Genomic DNA, 24128 nt, shown 5'->3' with positions numbered 1-24128 from the left:
GTTTGGTAGCCTGGAGCAGTATTTATAGATGGCATTATCCAAGAAGAATAAACTGTGATACTAGCTTGACAAGATATTTTAAATCCTATTTAAAGATGTTCCCTGTGTGTGGTGCAGGAAGTGTTTTAATCAGTGCACCTTTTGACATCACATTCACTGGTCTTAATTTATATCTTTTATATCTCCAACCATAATATCTGCTTTTCCTATTTGCATGAACTGAACATTCTGCTACTTACATTGGCTCAAGGACAGCATGTTCTTGGTGAAAAAGTCTTTCCCTGAATTACAAGACAGAATCTGAATGAACAAGTGCTGCCTGAGCTTTCTATAAAAATGCAGCTGTTATCTACAAATACACGAATTCTTAGAGCTTTTAGTGCCTAAAACTTTTGCACAGTACTGTACATTGATAAACTGAAGTGGAAATGTCACACTGACTTTACTTTTAAGAAAAGCCAACAACTTATGAAAGCTTGTCTCCTTTGACTCTAAGTGTTTTATTTTGAAATCTTTTTTATAAGATTTTGACTGAGTGTCATGACATTCTGCATCCTGTGTTGGCATGGTAACGCTAATGCTGCAACAAAAGAATCTGCTCAGCAAAATAGCAGGCACTAAACAAGACCATTTCAGCAACATCTACAAAACCTGTGCCCTCTCAAAAGTTGAAAACGGAGTATTGTGTATTTTTCTGGGCTGCACTGCGTCTTCTCTCACATTGAATCTTTGTACATCATGAGCAATGCTGTGTAGTTTTTTTGTGTAGACTACTTTTACAGAAGGGTGCCATGTGTGGACTATGACTTGGTTTGCAAGTTAGTAGGTCTAGTTTCCTACTGGTAAAATAAGGTTAAACTAAAATCTTACTCCATGGTGTCCAGATGCAGCATATACAACACAGTTTTTGGAATAGGCATGAAGATTTCAACCAGTGTAACACATAATCTGGATGCATTTGCACATGATTTACACTGGGACAATGTAAATATTCCACTTTGCTGAGTAATGGTTGTAAAATGTGTAGAAATCTCCCAGCATAATGTGCATTATTAACAAATGATTTGACACAAAGCTTAAATAATGACAATATTTTATTGGACTGGCCCCAAATAAGTGGCACACCATCATCTGCAACACAACCTTTCAGCCCATTTGCCTGTTCGTGAAATTCATTAATAATGAATAGTGCAAGGCAGTGTCACTGCAGAAACTTTATACATTTTCTTTTTTTACTTTTATCTAACAAAAAGAGGCTTTCTGTGCAGTGCATTTCACCTGGTGCTCTAAATATTTTCAAACACATTATCCTGGAACATTTACACCTTTGGGGGGGACCTGAGGAAGAAAGAAAGAAACATTAAAACATATTATTCACCGAGTAATAATGGATCCCCTGCAGAATGTATCGTGCATTTACCTACAGTTCAACACACTTTGTCCAAATGTCAGTCTTGGGACATTAACATCTTGGTTCTCCTCTCATTGTAGAGCCTTACAAGATGCAAAACAAAAAAAAAAAAATTATTACACCCAAGGAAATGTGCAACGTTAACAGTATTACAGAAGAAAAACATTAACCTCTGTCCCAGTGTAACGGTGGAGGCTCATCGTCGTCATTGTCCTCATCTCTTTGCCTGTGGTACATCACTTTCCTCTGAATACTCATCTCTGTCCAATCAATACAAGAAGAAAAAATTACCAGGAGATTTGAGGAAGGGTACAGAATCATATCTATGCGTTCAAAGGCGATGGAAACATTTTACCTCCCCCATATAAACTGAAACTCCACTTACACCCATTTTTGTGGTTCCAGCTGTTGGAATACTGCCAGATTGTGCTCCAACATTAACAGTGTTTAAAATCAGACTGAAAACATCCCTGTTTTCCTGTGCATATGATTAGTTTTATTATGTATGAAGTGTCAGATTGTTGTATTTGGTTGTCTATATTCATGCTGCATATACATGTCATTGTTCCATTTTTATTCGTTTTCTTAATGTGAAGCACATTAAATCTCCCTTGTGCTATAGAAATAAAATGCCTTTTTTCTCCATTGTGGAAATTTTTGAAAGCACTACATAGTCCAGGAATTTGACACTTGCATACTAGACTCAAAAAGGTGTAAATTATACAGATTGCAGTATGTAGTAGAAGAGGAGTCATTCTGGACATGGCCCTAACTCCCACAATGTCCTGCACCAGGTGATCTTTCGAGCCAGTTGACCTTTATATTGTGATGTGATTGTGATTTCCATCTCAACTATTCACTAAATTAAGAGGGATACATGAATAAATTTCAGACCACGTGCCTCCAAAATTCTTATTATCCTGCTAAAGCTGTTTGGGTAGATTTGACAGGCACTTGTTCAGATGTAAAAGGATTAAATCTATAAACTTTTTAGGGTTGTGGATAAAGCTGCTAAAACTTGCGTGTTTGGGTTTCCTAAGTCAACGGTGTCTCAGTTTTCATTTTGGGGATTATTCCTTTAACCTTGTCGTTGCAGAGGGGTTGCTTGTCTCCTCCTGGGAATCACGTCACCATCTCCCCACCTGCCTTGGTCTGACGTGGTCAAATCCTCTCTGCAGAGTCTGTCTATGAAAGAGTGCATATTTCAAACATGATTTTACACATGTGGACTAAAAGATGCACAGAAAAAAGCATAGAAAAAATATTAAGTCAACAGAAAATAGAGAAAGAACTTCCTGGAAGAGACTTACCCTGGCATGTTCTGCACTGCAGCTCACTGCTAGTCATCTCTCCAGTGTCGCCGTCAGCTGGATCCTGCTTACAAAGGTCATGATCCTCCTCCTGGTCACCTGGATCTGAGGGATCTTTGTACTGGCTTCTTTTATACCAAGGTTTTGCATGTCTCTGTGGGACAGAATGACTCTTCCTGGGTGCTGAATGCTTCCTCACAACCACTCTGACGGGCTGCTCGCAACCTCTTCCATATCTGCTCTCCTCCTCAGAGTCTGCGGCTTCATCTCTGTACATCTTGGAGTTGTGGATTTTGCTCCGTCCTGCACCTTTTGCTAAGCTTTTCCCACAGCAGGCGCACATGAACCTCTTCGTACCTGGCAGCCACGCTTCTTCTACTTCTCCGGCAGCTTGAGGGGATCCGCTCACAACCTCTGCGAGCCTCCGACCTGTGTACACATGTTTGGGGAAGAGGTCCACATCTTCCATATCTGTGGAGAACATCTCATCTCTGGAGGAGAGCTCGTCCAGAGATGGACTGAGAACACTCATCCGCTCGTGGGTGGTCTGCATGGGGAGGTAGTTGTAGTAGTAAGGGGCTGCTGGGGAGGAGGAGAGGCGGCTGGCTCCAGTTTCTCCAGATGTCAAAACGCTCTCAAATGGCAGCTTGAGGATCTGAAAGCTTGGATCGGCTTCTTCAAAAGATGCTGTCTGACGTTCTGTCTTTGAGACTTTGTCACTACTTTGTGCATCTTTGAGTGCTGGCTGACTGGAAGAAAAGGACAATGATTGTGTTGAAGGCAGGATGGGATCTTCTCTCTGCTTTGTGAGCTCTTCAGCATCACTTTTGGGAACACTCTGATTGGTCACAGAGATATCTGACTGGATATCTGTGACTTCTGCCTTCTCAAGAGGGAGGAAGCGTTCCTCTTCTGCCGGCTGCTCAAGGTCAGGACACTCTTCATGGACAGAGGAGCTATCGAGAGGCAGCTCCTCTTCCAAACCTTCTGACCAGCATCCATGAGGGCTTAGGACGTCTAAGCTCCTTTGGCTTGACTCGCCATCGTACACAGCTGTTGTGGAGTCACTGAAGGTCACAGCTGGAGACTCCAAACTGCTATCATCAGGCGCCAAAGGCAGTAGGTGAGCAGCACCTTGCTCTTCACTTTTCTTCTCTTCACCTGGAGAAAACATTCCTGAGGTTTGGGACGCAACACCCGAGTCAAGCTCTCTCTCAGCTCCCTGCAGCTCATTGGCTCTAATTTTATCCAGGCATTCGATGAGCTTGGTTATGGCGTCGCTGGGGTCGGTTTGAGCCTCTGAGCAGGCCATCTCTCGACGCCCGTGAGGCTGCGGGGGTTGATGCTGCTGACGAGGCATTTCATTCCAGGTAGGTGTGTGGAAGCGAGGTTCAAACATTCGCCTGTAATCCATCGGATAAATTGGGGCATGTGGGTAAACAAACCCAGGATACTGCATGTAGAGGTACGGGTGCATGCAGGGATGCCTAAAGTTAAAACCTGGGAAATAAACAGAAAAATGACATTTCAGGCATCTGCTACTGATTGATTGCAACAAAAAAGAGAAAGTTTAAAAGGATAGGTTCACAGTTTTTCAAGTCTGTTTTAAAACAACAGTCAGGAGCCCAAATGAACACTTAAACAGGGTTTTCTTTTGCTGTAATCATTCCTCCTGTTCATACTGACCATTAGATGATCCCTTTGTAATGCACTTACAATGTAAGTGATAGGGTTGGGAAGTTACTATACTTCCACCGCAGCTCAACAGGGAAACACTGTCCGAGGAAACACAAAGAGGGAATTTGATGCTAAAAAGACTGTAAATGTGTCAGATATCCACTTGATATGACTAACTCAGACTGCTGAAGCCTCATATAAGCTTCAGATTAAACACATTTTTGCACAAACTTTGGATTTTGGCCCCCCATCACTTACATTGAAAGCACATTTGAAAGAGATCTTTTAATAGTCAGTATGAACAGGAGGGACGATTACAGTGAGGAAAAACCTCTTTCAGTGTTCATATGATCCTTTAAGTAGCTTGATACCTCCAGGCAAACCACAGTGACTGTATGGGTTGTTCATCTGCCAGTGCTGGTAGAGGTAGTAAGGTTGAGATGGTGGCTGAACATAGAAAAAGGGTCTGGGATGGGGAGTTCTCTGCTGTCCGCTCCCAAATGAATGTGGTTGTTTGCCTCCATCTACAGGAAGCAGCAGTGCACATTTAAGACACAAATATGCATATAGTATCTTCAAACAGACTCAAATCACTATTCATTCAGGTTAATTGTGTTAAAATAATAGCTCAAATTTAGTCAAATGAAAATTTAAAATCAACTTCTAGATATTAAAATTATAAGGAAATCTTTACCGTCCATTTTCTTTCACGTTCTTGCTCAACCTGTAAGAAATAAAACACCACAGAAGGACGACGACAACCAAATAAACATCCCCCAGCTACTGAAAAATTCAACTTTTACATTCAGTCTCTAAATAAACAAACAGAAGTAGATACATTTCACTGTGAGGCCCACATGACGTTCTACTAACAAAAGGCCAGACATCTCTGCTAATTAGTCATATAGGAAACACCTGCCGCTCTGCTCACTGTGGCCTTCAATTGCAAGCGGACAAGCTGGCATCCAGTTTCACTGCTGTAAAATTAAACAGAAAAAAAGTTTTACAATAAAAACTTGTGCATGCATCAAATAATTAAAAGCTCCAACTTTAAAACAATAAATAGAGAGATGACAAATTCTGTGAAAGTCAATGAAAAATAAATAGGATTCGAAAAATTAACTGTATTTTTTCTAAAAACAGTGGTAAAAGTGCTTAAAAATACTGAATATATAAAGAAAGGAGAAAAAGTATTTAAAAAAATGTTGAAACGTGAAACAGTTGCTCAGGAAAGCCACATAATATAGTACCAGTCAAAAGTCTGGACACACATTTAAGAGTTTTTCCTCATTTTTACTATTTTCTAGAACAATACTGAAGACAAAAAAACAAATTAACATCCCTTTTTCTTACCTATTCATTATTTATTTCAGCACTCTTACACACCTTTGTGTACTTTGTGAAACACTTGTTTCCTGTTTACACTTTACAAAAACAGTTTTACCTGTATGTAGATATTTTATGTTGTTGTCCATTTGTTGTTTCTATGTGTATGAATCTATTTTTTCACCTACTCGTATATAACAGTGAGATGTTTTTGTTTAATCATCTTTGTTTGGCTTTGTTGTCCTTGTTAAGGCTGTATCCCTGTAGGTGCACTCAGCCAGTTAAACTGATTCTGATACTCTGTGTATCAAGTCAGCAAAATAAGCCACGACACAAAAGCAGGTTTACTACACAGAACAAAATGTCCTTTTTATTGTAGAAGTTAAGGAAAAGGTTTTGGAAGACAATTTCATATAAAATCCACTTTTAAATAATAATTTCATGCAAAGATGCAGTCCAAAGTGCTTTATAAAACAAGATCAAAAACAAAACAACAGTCAGGTGTCCATATGAACAGTGAAAGAGTTTTTCCTCGCTGTAATCATTCCTCCTGTTCATACTGGCTATTAAAAGATCCTTCAAATGTGCTTTCAATGTAAGTGATGGAGGCCAAAATCCACAGTGTCCCTCACACAGTTTATCTTAAGCTTCATATTAGCTTCAGATAAACTTTTAAATACATTTTTGCACAGAAGGAGGACTGTGGATTTTGTCCCCCATCACTTACATTGTAAGTGCATTATGAAGGGATCTTCTAATGGTCAGTATGAACAGGAGTAATGATTACAGCAAGAAAAACATGTTTCAATGCTCATTTGGACACCTGACTATTGTTTTAAAAATTGTGAACCCATCCTTTAAAGTCACTCTCTATGCAAAAAATGAACATTTGCAATGAAGAGTGATAATAAACCCAGGGAGGATTTTTCAAAAGTACAATGCATTGAACTAAGGAATGTAGAGACACGATGTATACTATTCTTTTTTTTCTCTCTGACATCAGTGTGCTCAATGGTTTGGATAAATGAAAAAAATACATAAATTATTTGTTTACAGTTTTCTCGCGTTTGCAGTGCTGTTATGTCTTCATTTTTCCTGCAGAGGTCGCTGTTCCTCTCTCCACCAGGCCTGACCGTTTAGTCTGGGCGCATGCGCAGTATCCTCATTTGGCCTCTGGTCTTTCAGGCGCTTATGATGCGCTGAAAGGTTGTCCGCTGCTCAGCTCTTCTTCACAACTGTTTAACGTCTAAACTCGGCTTGAGGAGCTTGCTTGGTACTCTCTGCTGACGAGAAAAGCCCCTGCGACGGTCCAGTGAGTGGAGTCTGCCTGCAGTTACTGTAAGGAAGCCTGAATTTTGGGTTGTTGAAGTGGTTAAACTCAGTCAGGTAGCTAGCTTTATTTAGCTGGGTTTAGCAGTTAGCTTATCCGAGCGTGACCGCTCTCTTAATTTGGTTGCAGCACAGGTTTGAAGCTATGGTGTCCTTTCTGGAACAATTTCACAAATGGGGTGATGATGGCAGACGCTTGGCTTTCTATCAGCCAGCTAGTGTGCATGCTACGTCGTTAGCTACCCCGGAACTGTGGGGCGCAGGGAAGCTAAAGTTGCTAACTTGCCGCGGGTGGAAATCAAGCAAGTGTCGCTACTCGAGCTGGATGTGTAACATCACATCCAAGCTGGCTTATCAGATGTGTTTCGGTCAGTTGATCAAAGACGAGGATGGCCACCTCGTTAAACGTTTTGGTAAAAGCTACAAGGATGGTGATAGTCAGGTTAGCTAACCTCAGCGAAGGCCTGGGTGTCTTATGTTACTTTGCCTTGTTTGAGAGAGCAGGCAGGGTTTGTTTTGGACATGGTGGTTAACGGTAACCTAGCCAGCCAGCACCAAGCAAGTTCAAAATATGTTATATAACAGTTAGAGATAAGCGTTCTTCAAATGTCCACTTTAACTTATAGATCAAATGTTCAAGTAGCCAGTTACTTAGCAGAATTTAATGGGAGGAGATGTCGCAAATGGGTTATCGACTGCTGGCTGAATAGCTGTCCAGCTATTTCAGCTTTTTGAAGTTGATGTATGCAGATGGCCTAACGTTACCTACAGCCAGGGGTGGGAGAAGTATCCAGACCCTTTACTTGAGTAAAAGTACCAATACGGCAATGTAAAAATACTCCATAACAAGTAGTGCATGAAAAAAAATCCTATTTAAGTAAATAAAAAAGTACATAAGTATTAGCAGTAAAATGTAAAGTATTGCAGTAAAAGTAGTGGTTTGGTCCTTCTGACTGATGTATTATTATATATGACATCATTAGATTATTAATACTGAAGCATCAGCGTGTGAGCAGCATGTTATTGTTGTAGCCATGACCGTGACCAGGATTTTTAGAAATACTGAGGTCATGAGTCCTGTTAGAGGGGCGAGGGGGAATACCCCACCCCCCAACCCAAAAAAAAAAAAAAAAACTAAGACTACAGTATAAATCTATGCGTTTTAATGCATTTTGAGTGTAACAATAATTAATCACTTAGAAATGTAATTGGACTAGAATCCAACACAAGATAAGTCATAAATATGACCAATTTTGATATTACTCTTTTTCTGTTCAGTTTTTTATTGCATTGAAATCACTTTAATTGTCAAACTAATTGAGGAGAGGAGCACAAGGTTTTGACCTAAATTACCTGAGGGCTGTTCTGACACTCATTACTCAAGTTCATCCAAACAATAAGTCATAATTTAAAAGTCACACATGGCATGGCAGTGTAAAATCAGTGTGTAAAATCTAGTAGAACAAAGGAAGATATATGACTGTTACAGCCAGGAACCCAACCACAACATAAAAGATAAAAGATTTTGCAAGATAAAAAAGATCTGTTAAAAAAAAAAAAGAATTAAACTGAATAATGAAAAGAGTGTTAGTGCTGTGTGTCTGTGTGCTAGTGTAAATGAGTGTGGTTTTTAAAAAAAAAAACAACAACAAAAAAAGACAGGAAAAAGTCATGGGGAAAATCCACAGTGGAAACGCCCATCTGCCAAACAAGAAAGAAAAGAATAATGCCAATGGCAGCAGCTGACCGCAGGTGAAGGAAGCCTCCTCCCACAAATGAAATGTTATTCAGGCACTGGGGGGAAAATGACATAAATATTCCTCTTTGGTGTTTGGCCAGGGTTTGAAGTCTTCAGATTAACAAGCCCAAACAAGCTGTTCAGAATTACTGCCCTTGATGATGTCATTATGGGGACACAAGCAATGAATTAGCATTGATTAATCAGTTAGCGGTGCTTTTCGGAGCCAGGAACACTGCTTACCAAATGTACTGTAGCCTACGGCCCAGTTGGTAATTTTTTTTTTTTTTTTTAATTCTTGGGTGTGGGGTAGGCAGGCAGGGACGGATATAATTAATTTCAAATTTGGTTGGTGGTTGCTACACCCACCAAAAATGTTGTGTTCGATACAAGGGAGGGAAGAGGTGCTGGTCCGCAAAGATACAGATACATGAAGGTGCAGCATTAGAGAGAAAAAAGGAATTAGGAAATCTTCTTGAACAGCACAATGACCCAGAAGAGACTGATTTCTCTCTCAGACATGCAAACATATTTATTTTGGATATAGGCTGCAGAGTTTCCCCCAGAAAAGTTCTGTAGGTGTCTGTGATGACAGGATCACTACATTAAGTCAGTGCTAAAAGCTGAAGATTTGAAAATATGACTATGTAATGTGTTGTTACAAATAACTAATTTATTCAACATATTTTAAAAAAACATCAACAACTATAGCAGAGTCTTACAAAGAGAATCTGACAACGTACAGTCTTGGAACACTACAACAACAAAAGAAATTAAATTAAAATAAATAATAATAAGTTTTTGCACTCTACAAAACATTTGACAAAAGCCTTGGAGTGCTGGGCACATTTATACAACAGCAAAATAAATTACATAATATCAAAGTTTTTGCACGCTACAAAAAAACTTGTATTAGAGTCCTGATTGGCTCGATCAACCAAACCGATCACTTCTTATAATTGCTTATAATCGTGTCCTCTCCTTCATGAATACTGGAGTCAGAAAAGACTGGTCAGGTGAAAGCAAGTAAAGTAGTGTTGCAACCGCGTTGCATGAAACTATCCAGCCTCTTTTCAGATCAGTGCTCTTGAAGGAAAAGACATAAGCATGTTGGATCACTACGTCATTCTCCAGCCACATGGGGTCCGTTTATTTTGACCGGCATACAGGCTGTCAGGCTGTTTCTGAGGTCTGTGTTGATCTATTGCAGAATAATCACACAAGTAGTAGAATTGACCGACAAAAATGTAACTTGGTAGAGTGCATACCTACATAAACTACATATCCCATCATGGTTTACCCAGTTCATACTTGACACTGGGATTGTTGATGTGATAGCAGAAAGCTTCAGTTCATCAAAGTCAGAGGCCAGATCCCTCATCACCTCCAACTGTCTCCTCGTAAGATGAAGCAAATATTTTAAAGAGAAAGATTTTTCATTAGAAGTGAGAGACTTTTCATTAAAGCAATTCATTTTCAAGAATTTCATCAAACATTTATTGGTTTCTGCTAGTCTCACCTTGAAAATACTCTGTGCAACATGCACCTTGAGCGGTGCCCCTTCATCCACGGTCGGTGCAAGCACTTTTAAATTTTCAATGCAGTCGTCTTCCCTTCCTCTCCAGAGCTCGAGGGCTGAGTTCATTGAACGCAGCTAGATTGTTAAACCCCGGGAATCTCCTCTCCAGGTGGTCCAAGTACGTCTCCGTTACCTTTTGAAAAGATCAGAAATGATAATAATGATACAGGTTATTCGTATGATACTCTTACCAAGCTCAAGGTGCTTAACATTACAAAATAGTCAGGTCCTATTTTTTTCAAGTTTGTAACTTGAAACACTGAGTATTTAAATACCTGAGTGTGAAAAACAGGTCCAAAAAGGGGCCTTGGTCAATATCTCCATCCCCCTCGTGGCGTTTTCTTCTTTCCTCCTCCGCCTGTATGTTTAGACTTTTAACTCGATCTCCCAACTCGCTGAGGAATGACCGCTGTGGCTGCTCATCCCTTTCCTCCTCGTTTTATTGAATGGTCTCAATAGTGACAGGCAACTTAATTATTAAAGGAACATATTAAGGGTAATTTTCCGTAGACAAATTGGTGTTTAGCTTGTCATTCAAAGTCAACTTACATGTCCCTTAATCGCCAAAAAATGGACATCTTCCTTTTAGAATAGCTTTTGAAAGCCGCGTCAGGCGGGGGAGGACGTCTGCCTGGAGGTGGATGGCAGCCACAAACCTGTATGTGACACAGTATGTATGAAGACCCATCGCTACAGGGTCCTTCTGCTCTGCCTCCTCAGGAAGAGCTGCCAGAAGAGTTGAAGTGGTTGTGTCCTGGAACAGCCATGTTATGTCCTTTACCTCCCAATGAACAACAAGGACATATAGGGAGGTTATAAATCTAAGAAAGACGAATGGAAGATAATCTCTAAAAAGAAAAAATGTTGAAAAATGATTAGATCTTTAATACTTTCAGGTCGTCCACACCTCGGACAGTGGAAGCTGCCTTCAGCACAGCTGTGCGATTAGCACCGTTTCTGTAAATAAATGTGCAGGTCTTGCAGGTGCCCTTTCACTGAAGGGCATGTTGTCTGCAGCATCCTTTCACGCCAGAGCAGGGCGGTGTGCAGCACAGTGCTCAGACACTAGCCGGGGCCAGGAGTCTGTCAGCTGTTTGGCAACGTCGTTCTGGTGTCCTTTTTAAAGATGCAGATTACATTAAGCTCAGTATTTGGTTTAAAAAACAAACATAAAAGCTAGACTTAAAAGCGAACATATTCACTTCTTAACCTGCCCCCAAACCAAACATACGAGCCGTTGGTATGGCTTTGGTTGCGATGACCTCACGGATGGGTTAGGGTTAATGCTGAAATTCATGTGGTAGATTATTAACATGTCATAAATTCTGCCCATAGACTTCAAGATTGATCTTAGCCTTAAAATGCTTCTGGAAAACTTTGGAAAACATCTGTTTTTGGGGGTTGAATAGTGAACGGAAAACTGTTTTGGTGCATTTTGAGCGTGAATCTGGCTCTGTACCGTAGCCTGTAAATCAGAATATGAATGAAACGGCTTCACTAGCAACGCACGTGAGTCCGTTTCATTCAGATTCTGTAGCGCTTGTAAAATAGTCATCGTGAGTGCTCAGAGCCCAGAGGCAGCTACCCACTTCCACTCAGACTGGCTGTCATTGCAGTTTCTGGAAGTGAGGGATGAAGGGGAGGAGGAGGAGGAGGAGGGTTGGAGAGAGAGATGGCAGCAGGTGACATGCAAGGAGAGACAGGTTGTTGAAAGTGCAGTTTTCAGGATGTTTGCTGTTCTGGCATGCCCAAAGAGAAAGGAAATAAGAGATATGAAAGTAGGATAAATATGTTGTTTTTATCAGCGCTGCTAGTTTCCATGGATTCTGAACTCATGTTTGCTCTTTTTGTTGTTTTTTTTTTCTCTCTCCTGTGTTTTTCAGACAAGCACTGATGTAGCTTCGTTTGCGACGGTTGTCCGGCTCTCCCTCTACCTCCGGTCCCCGGTGCCTCACTGCATGACCTCAGACGACAACACATCAACGTAGAGCTACGAGGGGGGAAACAGCCCCTTCCTCATCCAGGGACCCCTCCCTCTCGACTCCCTAACTGTGACGCTCGGTCACTACGACGCCACAATCTTCTCATCTCACCTTTCAACTCATCTCCGGCAAAAGGGAGCAGGAGAAAATCTTTCCACAAAGGAGCTGAACGCCTCCATTCGGGCCAGTGGAGGTGGCGGAAGAGCTGTCCCCCCCTTCCCCACCCCTCCCCGTTTATCCTCTTTTAATTCTCGTCTTTTAAGAATCTTTTTTTTTTTTCTTCTTTTTCTCGTGGTTGGCTTGAGTCCGGTTCTGCCGGCCGCGTGACTTTTCAAAACTGGGGCGCGATTCATGGGATGCAACCATGTCGGATCTCAGTGAGCGCAGGCCGGTCAACACGGACTACGCTGTCTCCCTGCTGGAGCAGCTCAAGTTCTTTTACGAACAGAAATTACTGACTGACATTGTGCTACTGGTGGAGGACATGGAGTTCCCGTGTCACAAGATGGTCCTGGCCACATGTAGCTCCTATTTCAGGTGAGTGCACCACACGGTTGTCAGAATAACTCATGTTGTATGCTTGGGGGGGGGGGGGGGGGGGGGGGGGGGGATTTGTGTTCTCAGGCTGATTGTGAGCACGCTTTGTGCAGCTCCTCTCAGTTTGTCTCCTACAGTTTCAATAAATAATGCACCATAAAGCGTTTGGGTTTTAAAGACAGCAATTACTGCCCTCAGTCTGATTGTGATTAGGCGTAGCTGGATCGTCGTGTCTGTAAGCTCACCTCCTACAGTTACAATGAATAATGTAAAACGTCGTAGAGCAAATGTTATCCGCTCCATACATGGAAGGGATGGAAATCAAGTGGATGGTATTTCCTTGAAAGCTGGGACTGGAGTCGTCCTCCGCGCCAAGCGTTATTCCGCTTCCGATATATATTTTTACACGGAACAAATGAAGCAATCTCTTAACCTGTAGTTCCACAGACGTATCCCTCACGGCCCTCGGAGGCCTCATTTGTAAGCGCAACATTGCATAATGAAGTGTGTGTGTGTGTGTGTGTGTTGCACTGCAGTGAATATGACAGAGCAGCAGCCTCAGCTCTGGGAAGAGTCCATCTGTACATGACAGGAGCTCATGCAGCATTTGAACACCCTGTCCATCTCCCCTCCCCTCCCCTCCCCTCCCCTCCCTCCCCTCTTTCACCGCACACATGCATACCAAGAAAAGGTCCAGATGACTTAACGCCTCTCCGACACCCACCTCTCCCCGAGCTTCCCCACAAACTCGTTATCTGGTGCGAACATGCAAAGCATTTCCCATCCAAGGTTCAGAGGTGTCGGGGCGCTTCCTCTTAACTGCTACTCCTTCCTTTTTTCTTGTTCCCTCTCTCTTTCTTTCTCTCTCTTTCTGTCTGCTGCCGCCTCTCTTTCCACCTCCTCGCACGCCTAGCTTCAGGGTGAAGGGGGGGACCACGGGACTCTGGAGGGAGCCTGTGTTTGTAGGGGGGGAAAAAGTCTGGTCACGTAGGTCTTGGTGAGAGATGGAGAGAAAAGGGAAGAAAGAGAGAGGAAGGGGGCGGAGGGGGCAGGGGTATGCCTGCAGGGTTGCGTAATACGGACTGGAAGGTTTTAGCCCCTGCTGAGAGAAAAACACAGACACAAACTCCCTGCACGGGAGGGCACGGTTGTTTTACAGACAAATTATTGTTAAAGAGTACAGTTACTTTCAATACTGATGAACAGGTCTTATGTCCCCTGATATATGAGAAAATCACAATTATGAAAACACAACACCTCCAAATGTATTGTTTTAGGACTGCAGCTAATGGTTATTTTCATTATTAATTAATCTGCTAAATATTTTTTCATTTTGTCTATAAAATGTCAGAAAACAGTGAATGGCCTTTGTAATTTTCCACAGCTCAAGTTGATGTCTTCAGATGTCTTGTTTTGTCCGACCAACAGTCCAAAACCCAAAGATATTCAGTTTACCATCACAAAAGGCAAAGAAAGCCATAAAGTCTTTTACTTTTCCAAAGCTGGAACTAGCAAATATTAAGTGCTTTTGCTTAAAAAAAAAATCACTGAAACAATCGTGGGTGTTGTAAACTCAGCTTGGAAAGAACAGCCTGCAATAGGAGTGCAAATGTACATCCGCAAGTTTCAAAATAAGGATTCGCCCCTTTCGAAACTCAAGTTTCAATGTTTCGAAACTTTTTTTTTCCCAACATAAGGGCACCAGTTTTGATATCATTTTGATATCACTATTTACAAGATTTCAAACCTGGAAAACAAACTAACACATCAGCTGAACAGTGACAAACTCTGAAATGTGTTGGAGAAACACTGTTAAAAATAAAAAAGCTTCAGTTGTGAAGAAGCAAAACTCAATAATAATAATAATGTTTGCAGAGATTTGACTTCTTTTTTTTCCAGTGTATCAAAACATTTTGCAAGCCTTCAAAACTTAGTTTCAATCTTGCAAAACCTTTTTTTATTAAATTTCAAGCTTTCAACCACTCAGTTTCAACCTTTCGAAGGTTTGGGTTTTTTTTTTCTGTTTTGAAATAAGACATCCGTCCAAAGCCCAAAGAGATTCACTTTACTTTCATATAAGACGATGAAAAGCAGTAAATCTTCATTTGAGAAGCTGGAGAGATTTAGTGTTTGGCATTTTTGCATGAAAAAACGATTAATCAGCTGAATATTTTCTCTATTAATCCATTAAGTTTGTCGGAAAAACAAAGGAAAACAGCAAACACTCACAGTTGAGAAGCTTGAACTGGATTTTTTTTGTTCAGAAAATTACTTAAATTAAAATTAAATGATCAAAATAGTTGGAAATTAACGCTCCACAGTCTAAAACCCAAAGAAAAAGCAGCAAAACTTTACATCTATGAAACTGAAACCAGCACATGTTGACAGTCTACTTTGATAAATGACTCAAACGATTATTTAATTATCATAATTGCTGTAGTTGAATCATCTGTCGACTAATAAACCGGTTAGTCTTTCGGCTGACTTGAAAGCATGTTTAGAAGCCAGTATGTTTACTGTTTGTGCTCTGTACAGTGTTTATGGATTCAGTCCATACCTGAAGGTTCATGACTGTCGTCACATGATTGTTCTAAACTCTCTCCTCGGTGTCTGGTAGCTGTTTACCCCAGAAAAATCATTTGGCACACAGGAAGCGATGTGTTTGTGCATTCCAGAGCAGCAATTGTATGTTTTGTGGGATAAACAGAAGAATTGCAAAGTAAGCATGTGCTGTGATGGGCCACCAAGTAGGTGGTGCCACCCATTAGAGACAAAAAAAATGTAATGAAGAAAACACAAACAGTATTACAGTATCACGCAGGCTCTTTTATTTGACATGTGATCTCTTGACAAGTGCAGAACAGAAACATCACAAAGTATCAGCTCAAGAAAGAAACTGTTCCTCAGATGCATAAAATGTGAGAAATCGCCTGCCGAGGCTGCAGCAACACGGCAGTCGGAGCTGAGAGAAGCACAGCTGGAGCTCAACTGTTAGCTGTGAGGTGTTTAGCGCCACTTCTTGTCATTTTGTCTCAAGAAAATTGGGTCGGTAGACGCTGTCCAACAACTTTTAAGTACTTTATCAAGTCTCTAGCAGCACAAGAAATCAGATTTCAGTATTCAAGTAATCGTTTAAGTACATTTTAAGCAAAAATGCACTACAACGTTCTCACGTAAGTGTGAAAATTTGTTCAGTTACTTTTCTTCTATGATCGTAAATTAAAGATCTTTGGGACTGTTGATCAGACAAAACAAGAAATGTGAGGGCATCACTTTGGGCAACATTTTATAGATGAATTGAGATAATGTCCTGCTTAATCAATAATCTAAATAATGCTTAATAACTGTCCTTTTTAATGAATAATATCCAAAATCTCAGATAATACCCAGTGTCATTTCACCATGTCAGTGTTATAAATGTGGATAAACAGCTCAGTTCAATACTGTTCAGTTTATATTTATGTCGCTCTCAAAGGACGCGACCACAGTGGGAAATTGGCTCCAGCAGCAGCAGCCAGTTACAGCCGTCCTCCTGGCTCTGGTTGGTAACTTTGTTTTTGCAGCCACTTTGGCGAGTGTCCAGCAGTCATTAGGAACCTCTATTCATTTAAAATACAGACTTTGCAAAGTAATGCAGCAACCAAAACAGAGTTTGGAGGTGTATCAGCCACTGTGGAGTAAAATGTTATTCTGTCTTATGGGTTTGTTAAGAAGTTAGGCCTTTCTTATTAATCATGGTGTTGAATAAAGATGAAGATATCAGTAGTTTGACAGAAAACAATTTAAGTTATTGATTAATGATGATAAAGTCATTTTCTGAGGGGAAAAAAATGGTTCCAGCTTTTCATATTGAAATATTTGCTGGTTTTCTTCATTTTCAACAGTTGTTGGTCAATTGAATATTTTATTAGCATATCTGAATAACAATTAAAAGAAGCAATTTGCTTATATGAACTTGGGCCCTGAGGAAGTATGATGGACATTTTGTCTCTGTTTTCTGACAGACCAAACAATTAATGAATAAATCAAGAAAATAATCAGCATATTCATCGATAACGAAAACGATTATTAGTTGCAGCCCTTCAGTCGACTAGAAACTCCAAACAATTACAGACATGATGGAAGAGGTTATGAATTTAAAGAAAAGTGTTGGTTAATTTTGTAGAATAAATGGTTAGGAATAAAAACGAACCTTTGTTAAGAGAATATGTCCAAATTCTCTGGTTCCAGCTTTTCAAACGTGAGTATTTTCTAGTTTCTTTAGTCTTTTGTGACAGTAAACTGAGTATCTTTGGGTTGTTGACTGTTCGCTGCGACAAAACAAGACATTTGTGGACATCAACTCAGACTTCGGGAACCATTGGTCGTCATTTTTCACATTTCTGAAATTAATAGAGAAAATACTTGACAATGAAAATAACAGTAAGTTGCAGCCCTAAGAAACGGACAAAATACAGCTTATTATGTTTTGTGGAACAAATAAAGTCTTTTTCTGGAAGACTAATTCTGATATCAATATGTTGTGACTTTAGAAAATCAATATATTGTCCGATGGTTATAAAAAAACACACATAACCTAAACAACAATCTTGATATGGATATGGTTTGTTTCCACATTCGGTAACTTCTGTCTACTGTTGACTGATGATCCTCCGTCGCTGTCGTCTCGTTCTTTCAGGGCGATGTTCATGAGCGGCCTCAGCGAGAGCAAACAGACCCACGTCCACCTGAGGAACGTGGACCCGGCTACGCTGCAGATCATCATCACCTACGCCTACACGGGCAACCTGCCCATCAGTGACAGCACCGTGGAGCCGCTGTACGAGACCGCATGCTTCCTACAGGTCAGTGCCAACACTTCACACCATCACATTTACAGTCAAAGTCCAAGTCAGGTGATGATCTATATTCTTCTTACTGTTAATGCCATGAAAACAACAAAACCAACAATGAATATCTCATTCTTCTGTGCCATAGAGCGTCATTGTTGTCCAAAAACTATTAAACACATCAATGGGCCACATGATTGTTCCTTCATTACCATGAACACACGCTATAGTTTATTTTGACTCAATCCTACACACACAATCCTGCTGCCAGAAATACTCACTAGAGCGTAGGGTTGGAAGAGGTGTCAAAATGTTCCTACCAGCCACTGTCAGGCGTTCAGAGTGGGAATGAAAGAGGCACCATTCATTCTACTACAAGTCAGTGTACCATCAGAATGATTTTGAAGCTGATATTTTAAGGTAAAATAGTTGCATAATGTTGCTTTAAGTGAGCCTGGTCAGGTTAGGTTAACCCATTGTTGCTAACTTCAGGACTAACCCACCTAAAGAGAACAATTGGAGGTGGACTCAACCAATCACTTATAGCTGATATATTTGTGCAATCGCCCAAGTCTTCTAGAGCGTCAAATGTTGATTCATCCCCTGCGAACATAGTCCCCAACAAATGCACTATTTCCTTGTTTGTTTGTTTAAAACCACAGTGACCAGCTGTTGAGACTTGTGTAAAGATGACATATTTGTGAGTCCTTTGATAAAGTTTCAGGTCTTCAGTAGGACTCAGTGTTAAGTGCCATAGATGGATTAGAGAAGTCAGAATGTATTGAGAAGTACGTTGGTGGTTTTGGTCTGTTCATGGGATTTGTTACCAATAAAAAAATGTAGAGATAACACCAGCTTAATTCTTTAAATGATGAAGAAACCTTTACTAGTTTGCTTTACTTTTACTTCCTAGTAGCCCCTGTATGTTTATTTAAAGAGTACTTATGAAAAAAACATGGTAAACTTGTCCAGTCTTTTAGCCACTTTGAATGAAGGACTGTTGTGTGGCCTCTTACCAACCAGATCTTACCAGCCAAAAAGTATTCATGATGATGACATGTAAACTTCTTTGCTAGGGGTCACTGTGGCCGGAGCATGAAAATGTTACTTTTCTTCCTTTCACATCTTTGATTCATGATGTTCATGTACATTTACCTCAGTGACTGGTGTTGTTTCACTTTTGTATGTTGTTGCAAAGAGAAATGTTTTCGTCTGCCAGACTCATGACTGTTGTCTCTCTGTTCTCTATGCCGTCCAGGTGGAGGACGTCTTGCTGCAGTGCAGAGACTATCTGGTGAAGAAGATAAATGCGGAGAACTGCGTCCGCATGCTGAGCATCGGCGACCTGTTCAGCTGTAGCGAGCTGAAGCAGAGCGCTAAACGCATGGTGGAGCACAAGTTCCCCATGGTGTACCGGCAGGAGGCCTTCCTTCAGCTCTCCCACGAGCTGTTGATAGACGTCCTGAGCAGCGACAACCTCAATGTGGAGAAGGAGGAGACGGTGCGTGAGGCGGCCATGCTGTGGTTGGAGTACAACATGGAGGCGCGCTCGCAGCACCTGTCCTCCGTGCTCAGTCAGATCCGCATCGACGCGTTGTCTGAGGTAACGCAGCGCGCCTGGTTCCAGGGCCTGCCACCCAACGACAAGTCTGTCGTGGTGCAGGGTCTCTACAAGTCCATGCCCAAGTTCTTCAAGCCTCGGTTAGGCATGACCAAGGAGGAGATGCTGATCTTCATGGAGGCCATGTCAGAAACGCAGGGCGAGGGATACGTAATGGCTGCGGCCGTGCCTACTACAGTAGTGTGTTACAGCCCACAGGCGGAGAAAGTGTACAAACTGAGTAACCCCCCGGGAGACCTGCAGAAGGTGGGAACCCTCGTCACCCCCGACAACGATGTGTTCATCGCTGGCGGACAGATCCCTCTCAAGAACTCTATCACCAACCACGGCAAAAGTGGCAAGTTACAGGCGGTGTTCCGCTCGGTAGATAGCTTCTTCTGGTTTGACGCCCAGCAGAACGCCTGGGTCCCCAAAACCCCCATGCTGTGTGCCCGAATCAAGCCCTCTCTGGTCTACTGCGAGGGCTACATCTATGCAATCGGGGGGGATAACGTCGGAGGGGAGCTGAACAAACGCACGGTGGAGCGCTACGACTGCGAGAAGGACGAGTGGAGCATGATGAGTCCCCTTCCCTTCGCCTGGAACTGGAGCACGTCCGTGGTGGCGCACGACTGCATCTACGTGATGACCCACGACCTGATGTACTGCTACTTCCCCCGAGCCGACACCTGGGTGGAGATGGCCATGCGCAAGACCAGCCGCTGTTTTGCTTCCGCGGCCGCCTTCGGTGACCTCATTTTCTACATCGGCGGCCTCCACGTGGTCAGCAACTCCGGCATCCGCTTGCCAACGAGCACCATCGACGGCTCCTCCGTCACCGTGGAGATCTACGACGTCAATAAGAACGAGTGGCGCCTGGCCGCCAACATCCCCGCCAAGCGTTACTCGGACCCATGCGTGCGGGCGGTGGTGCTGCTCAACTCGCTTTGCATTTTCATGCGCGAAACCCACATGAACGAGCGTGCCAAGTACGCGATCTATCAGTACGACATGGAGCTGGACCGCTGGTACCTGCGGCAGCCCGTGTCCGAACGCGTGCTCTGGGATCTGGGCAAGGACTTCCGTTGTGCGGTGGGGAAGCTGTACCCCTCCTGCCTGGAGGAGTCCCCCTGGAAACCCCCAACCTACCTCTTCTCCCCCGACGGAGCCGAGGAGTTCGAGGTGGACGGGGAGCTGGTGTCCCTCCCTCACGTATAGCTCTTAACCTCCCCCCTCCCCTACCTCGCTGACTGAACCAGGAATCTGTAAACGCAGAGGGATGAACACGAAAGGGGGGGCAGATCAGTTCTCTTGAGAAATGAAAGGGTTTGACGTTATCTGTGTTCTAGAGGGATCTCTGGACTTCGGAGGCTTGCGTTAGCTACAGCTGATGCTGATGAACAATGCAGCCCCGACAAGCTTGGAGCGAAAAGATGCCCCTGAAAAATACTAGTAATCTGAAAATTTCTGTTTGTTTTTTTTTTTTTTTTTTTTTTTCATTCTTCTTATTTTGTCAGTTGTGACATCTGTTAGATATTATTACAAGTCTGTCATACTGTTTCTACAATGTGATAATCTAAACGTCAACTGATTTTTGTGATGATGATGATAATGAGGATGATGATGCACTTAACTGGTAAACCTTCTCGGAATGACAATGGCAACTGTACCAAAATCCCCCAGCCCCCCCCCCCCCCCCCCTCCTATCGTGGCTTCCCTCTCTTCCTCCCCCCCCTCCCCCCTCCGCTCCTCTTTTTCTCTTCTCACCGCTGTTAAAGGAATATTCCACTGAAAATCTATCATTTGAGTATCAAAAATATGAAAGTCAGTAGCTTGCTCCTTCATTGAGGAGATAAAAGGATCAAAACGATGTGTAGAAACTTCTCAAAACATTCCTGCAGCATAATCTGTCTTCATCTGTCGGCTCTGAATGTTCTAAACAATTTTTTTTCTGGTTGAACTTTGATATGAGGTGACGGCGAAGACGTATTTTATGCAACAGAATCGGTTTGAGAAGTTTTTATGAGTGTTTTGATATCGAGCCTGAAGGTTTTATATCTGACATTTGATAAAGGAAAATTACACACACACACAAAAAAAAACCTTGCACAAAGTCCTCTTACTGGAAGTATTCTGGTGCTTTCAGCCACATCTTATGTCTTTCATCAGCAAATAGTTTTACGTGGTAACTGAGCCATTTTCATGACAACCAAGCAAAAGCTATCCACTAATGAGGGCAATTTTGTGAGGAATTTTTTTTTTTTTTTTTTTGGTCATGTTTTGGGCGGCATCTAAAAATCACATCAAGGACATCTTCTTCCTTATTTTGATCTTTTTAGTCTATAAAATTTGAGTAAAAAGTAAAAAAAAATGTCCCAGAACTCAAGCTGTCATCTTTTAAATTGCTTGTTTTAACCAACCAACCATACAAAACACAAAAAGTGTTCAGTTTACAGTCTCACGTTTGAGAAGCTGGAACCAGAACGTCACTTCTTAAACATCTTAAATGAGTTTAAATGACTAGTCGATCGAGATGAAATTAACCAGCAACAGTTACGGTAACTTGACTTACTGTTCGAGCCATTTTCTCAAGCAAAAATAGTATAAATGTTCACTGGTTCCAGTTTGTCAAATATGAAGATTTTGCTTATTTTCTGTGTGTTTATATCATTGTAAACTTAATATCTTTTGAGTTTTGGATTGTTGGTCAGACAAAACGAGACATTTTAAGATGTCAGTTTGAGTTCTGGGTTTCCGTACGAATCCGTCGTAACTTTTCAGATTATTCAGTGGAGTATTCCTTTAAAAAAAACAAATTCATCTTTTTCTTCGTAAGGTCCTGCAGACGAGAGGAACCGTGGTTTTCGGGAGGGGTGGGAGGGCTGATGGAAGGGGAGGGGGGGGAATAAAAAAAGGGAGAGGGGGAGAGGGTTTTAAAGAGGGTGACTGCAGGTCCGGTCACCCGTCGCCTCTCGTCCCTCGCCGCTCTGTCCTCCAACTCGACTCCACTAATAGCACCTCCGCAGCCTGTCTGTCAGTCTGTTTGCACACAGGTCTTCCACACAGCCAGCAGTTTACACCTCACTCTATCCATCGTCACATGATACTTCTTTTTTTTCTTTCCACGAGGGTCTCTGCAAATACACACAACTCCACTCTCAGTACAAAAAACATAGGTTTCAGGCTCATGCATTTTTTTTTTTTTTTTTTTATTTCCAAGCTGCTGAAATATATATATATATAAAATAAAATATATATTTTTCATATGTTTAAAAGACAACTGTTTTAGTGTGGGGAAAATAACCAGGTCTATTTTGTATTAGTGTCTTTTTTTAATTTAATATCAGACATTACTGTAGTGTGATTGTGAGTAGAAATCCATTTTTTTTTTTTTCCTATCAGATTTAATTTTTCTCGAGTGAATATTGAGGAATCTTGCTGCTGATTGGTTGTGAGAGGAGAGGGCTGGCCCAGGGGCTGTTGCTATGGAAATTGTCCCAGCAACCACTAGCAGTAGTGGAGAGGGCGGGTTGGGGAGGGAAAGGGGTCTCCTCCTCCTACCTTTAAAAAAAATAAAATAAAAAAAAAACAAACAAAAAAAAAACATGAGCACAGGTGCTTCATGACAAACCTTACTAGCATGTTTGGCTGCATCATATTCCTTTGGCACTGTATTTTGAATGAACGTTAATTTATTAAAAAACATACCAAAAACGTTCCTGAAACTGACTCCCTGTTTGTGTTTTAAAATGTGGTGGTGCTGTCAACTTTTTCTTTTTGTATTGTTAATGTGCTTTTCTTTTCTGTTTTCTGTTTGTTTGGTCTAAAAAAAAAAATGTCAAAGTGTCCCAACAGTTAGTCGATTAATTGATTTCTTCACTGAGAAAATAATTTGCAAGTATTTTAAAGCAAAAAGCCAACGTTCCTCTCTTCCAGATAGTCATTTTTGAAGGATCACTGTTATTCTTTGTCTGATAATTAATTGAATATCTTTGGATTTTGGACTGTGGTCGATCAAAACAGGCAATTTTATGACATCATGTTGGTTTTTTTGTAAACTGTGACGGAAATTTTAAAGTTTTCGGGCATTTTTTTTTTCTTCACTTTGTTTATTTTTGTAATTAAACTTTTTAACTTATTGTTCATTTTCATTTTAGTTTTTGGCCTTTTTTGTTTTTGAACTTGTTTTGTAAAGCACTTTGAGCTTCATCTTTGCATGAAAGATGCGATACAAATAAAGTTATTATTGTCATTTTTCAATACAATCAATCAAGATAATAATCTGCAGATGAATAGATAATAAAAATGACACCTTCAAAGGTTTTTGTCTGACCAGCAGTCCAAAACCCAAAGATATTTAATTTACAATGATATAAAACAACAGAGAGTAGGAAATCATCACATTTGAGAAGCAATTTTGCTTGATAAATGACTTATTAATTAATTAGATGTATAAAAATTGACGAATCATCATTTCACTGTAATTCCAAAATCTATAGACGGTGCCAAGAATTTAGTTTGGAAAAAAGGTCAGATTTTAACATTTAAATCATCTAGTAATAATAGCTGTGATGCTTTTCATATTAATTGATTAGCTTGTTGACAAGACAATGAATCAATTCAAGGTTTGATCGTTTATCATGAAAAAAATACTTGTTGATTTAAGATTCACAAAAGGTAAAGATCACATCATTACGTAGTGAATACTTTTGAGTTTTTGGCCTTTTATCAGACATAAGTAAGAAAATGAAGGATACTCTAGGCTGTTTTAAATGATTAATCAAAAGAAATTCTAATCGGAATATGAATC

General features: G+C 41.2%; 2 protein-coding genes across 2 annotated transcripts; one reads left to right on the top strand and one right to left on the bottom strand.

The window, feature by feature from the left end:
* Window positions 1-1076: 1076 nt before the first annotated feature.
* buc (bucky ball) lies at window positions 1077-5296 on the bottom strand. The gene is made up of 7 exons (XM_067578432.1): window positions 5093-5296; window positions 4770-4922; window positions 2722-4221; window positions 2495-2596; window positions 1582-1671; window positions 1425-1494; window positions 1077-1338 (listed from the first exon to the last, which is right to left on the bottom strand). Exons 1-6 carry the CDS (start codon window positions 5097-5099, stop codon window positions 1463-1465), a joined length of 1884 nt encoding a protein of 627 aa, XP_067434533.1. The 5' UTR covers window positions 5100-5296; the 3' UTR covers window positions 1077-1338; window positions 1425-1462.
* Window positions 5297-6772: 1476 nt separating this feature from the next.
* Window positions 6773-23043, top strand: kbtbd2 (kelch repeat and BTB (POZ) domain containing 2). The gene is made up of 4 exons (XM_067578788.1): window positions 6773-7062; window positions 12254-12889; window positions 17568-17733; window positions 18977-23043. Exons 2-4 carry the CDS (start codon window positions 12717-12719, stop codon window positions 20534-20536), a joined length of 1899 nt encoding a protein of 632 aa, XP_067434889.1. The 5' UTR covers window positions 6773-7062; window positions 12254-12716; the 3' UTR covers window positions 20537-23043.
* Window positions 23044-24128: the final 1085 nt, after the last annotated feature.

The sequence above is a fragment of the Thunnus thynnus genome, chromosome 21 (assembly GCF_963924715.1).
Source record: "Thunnus thynnus chromosome 21, fThuThy2.1, whole genome shotgun sequence".
NCBI lineage: Eukaryota > Metazoa > Chordata > Actinopteri > Scombriformes > Scombridae > Thunnus > Thunnus thynnus.
The sequence above is the reverse complement of the archived record's forward strand: the minus strand, read 5'-3'. Positions and strand labels throughout refer to the sequence as shown.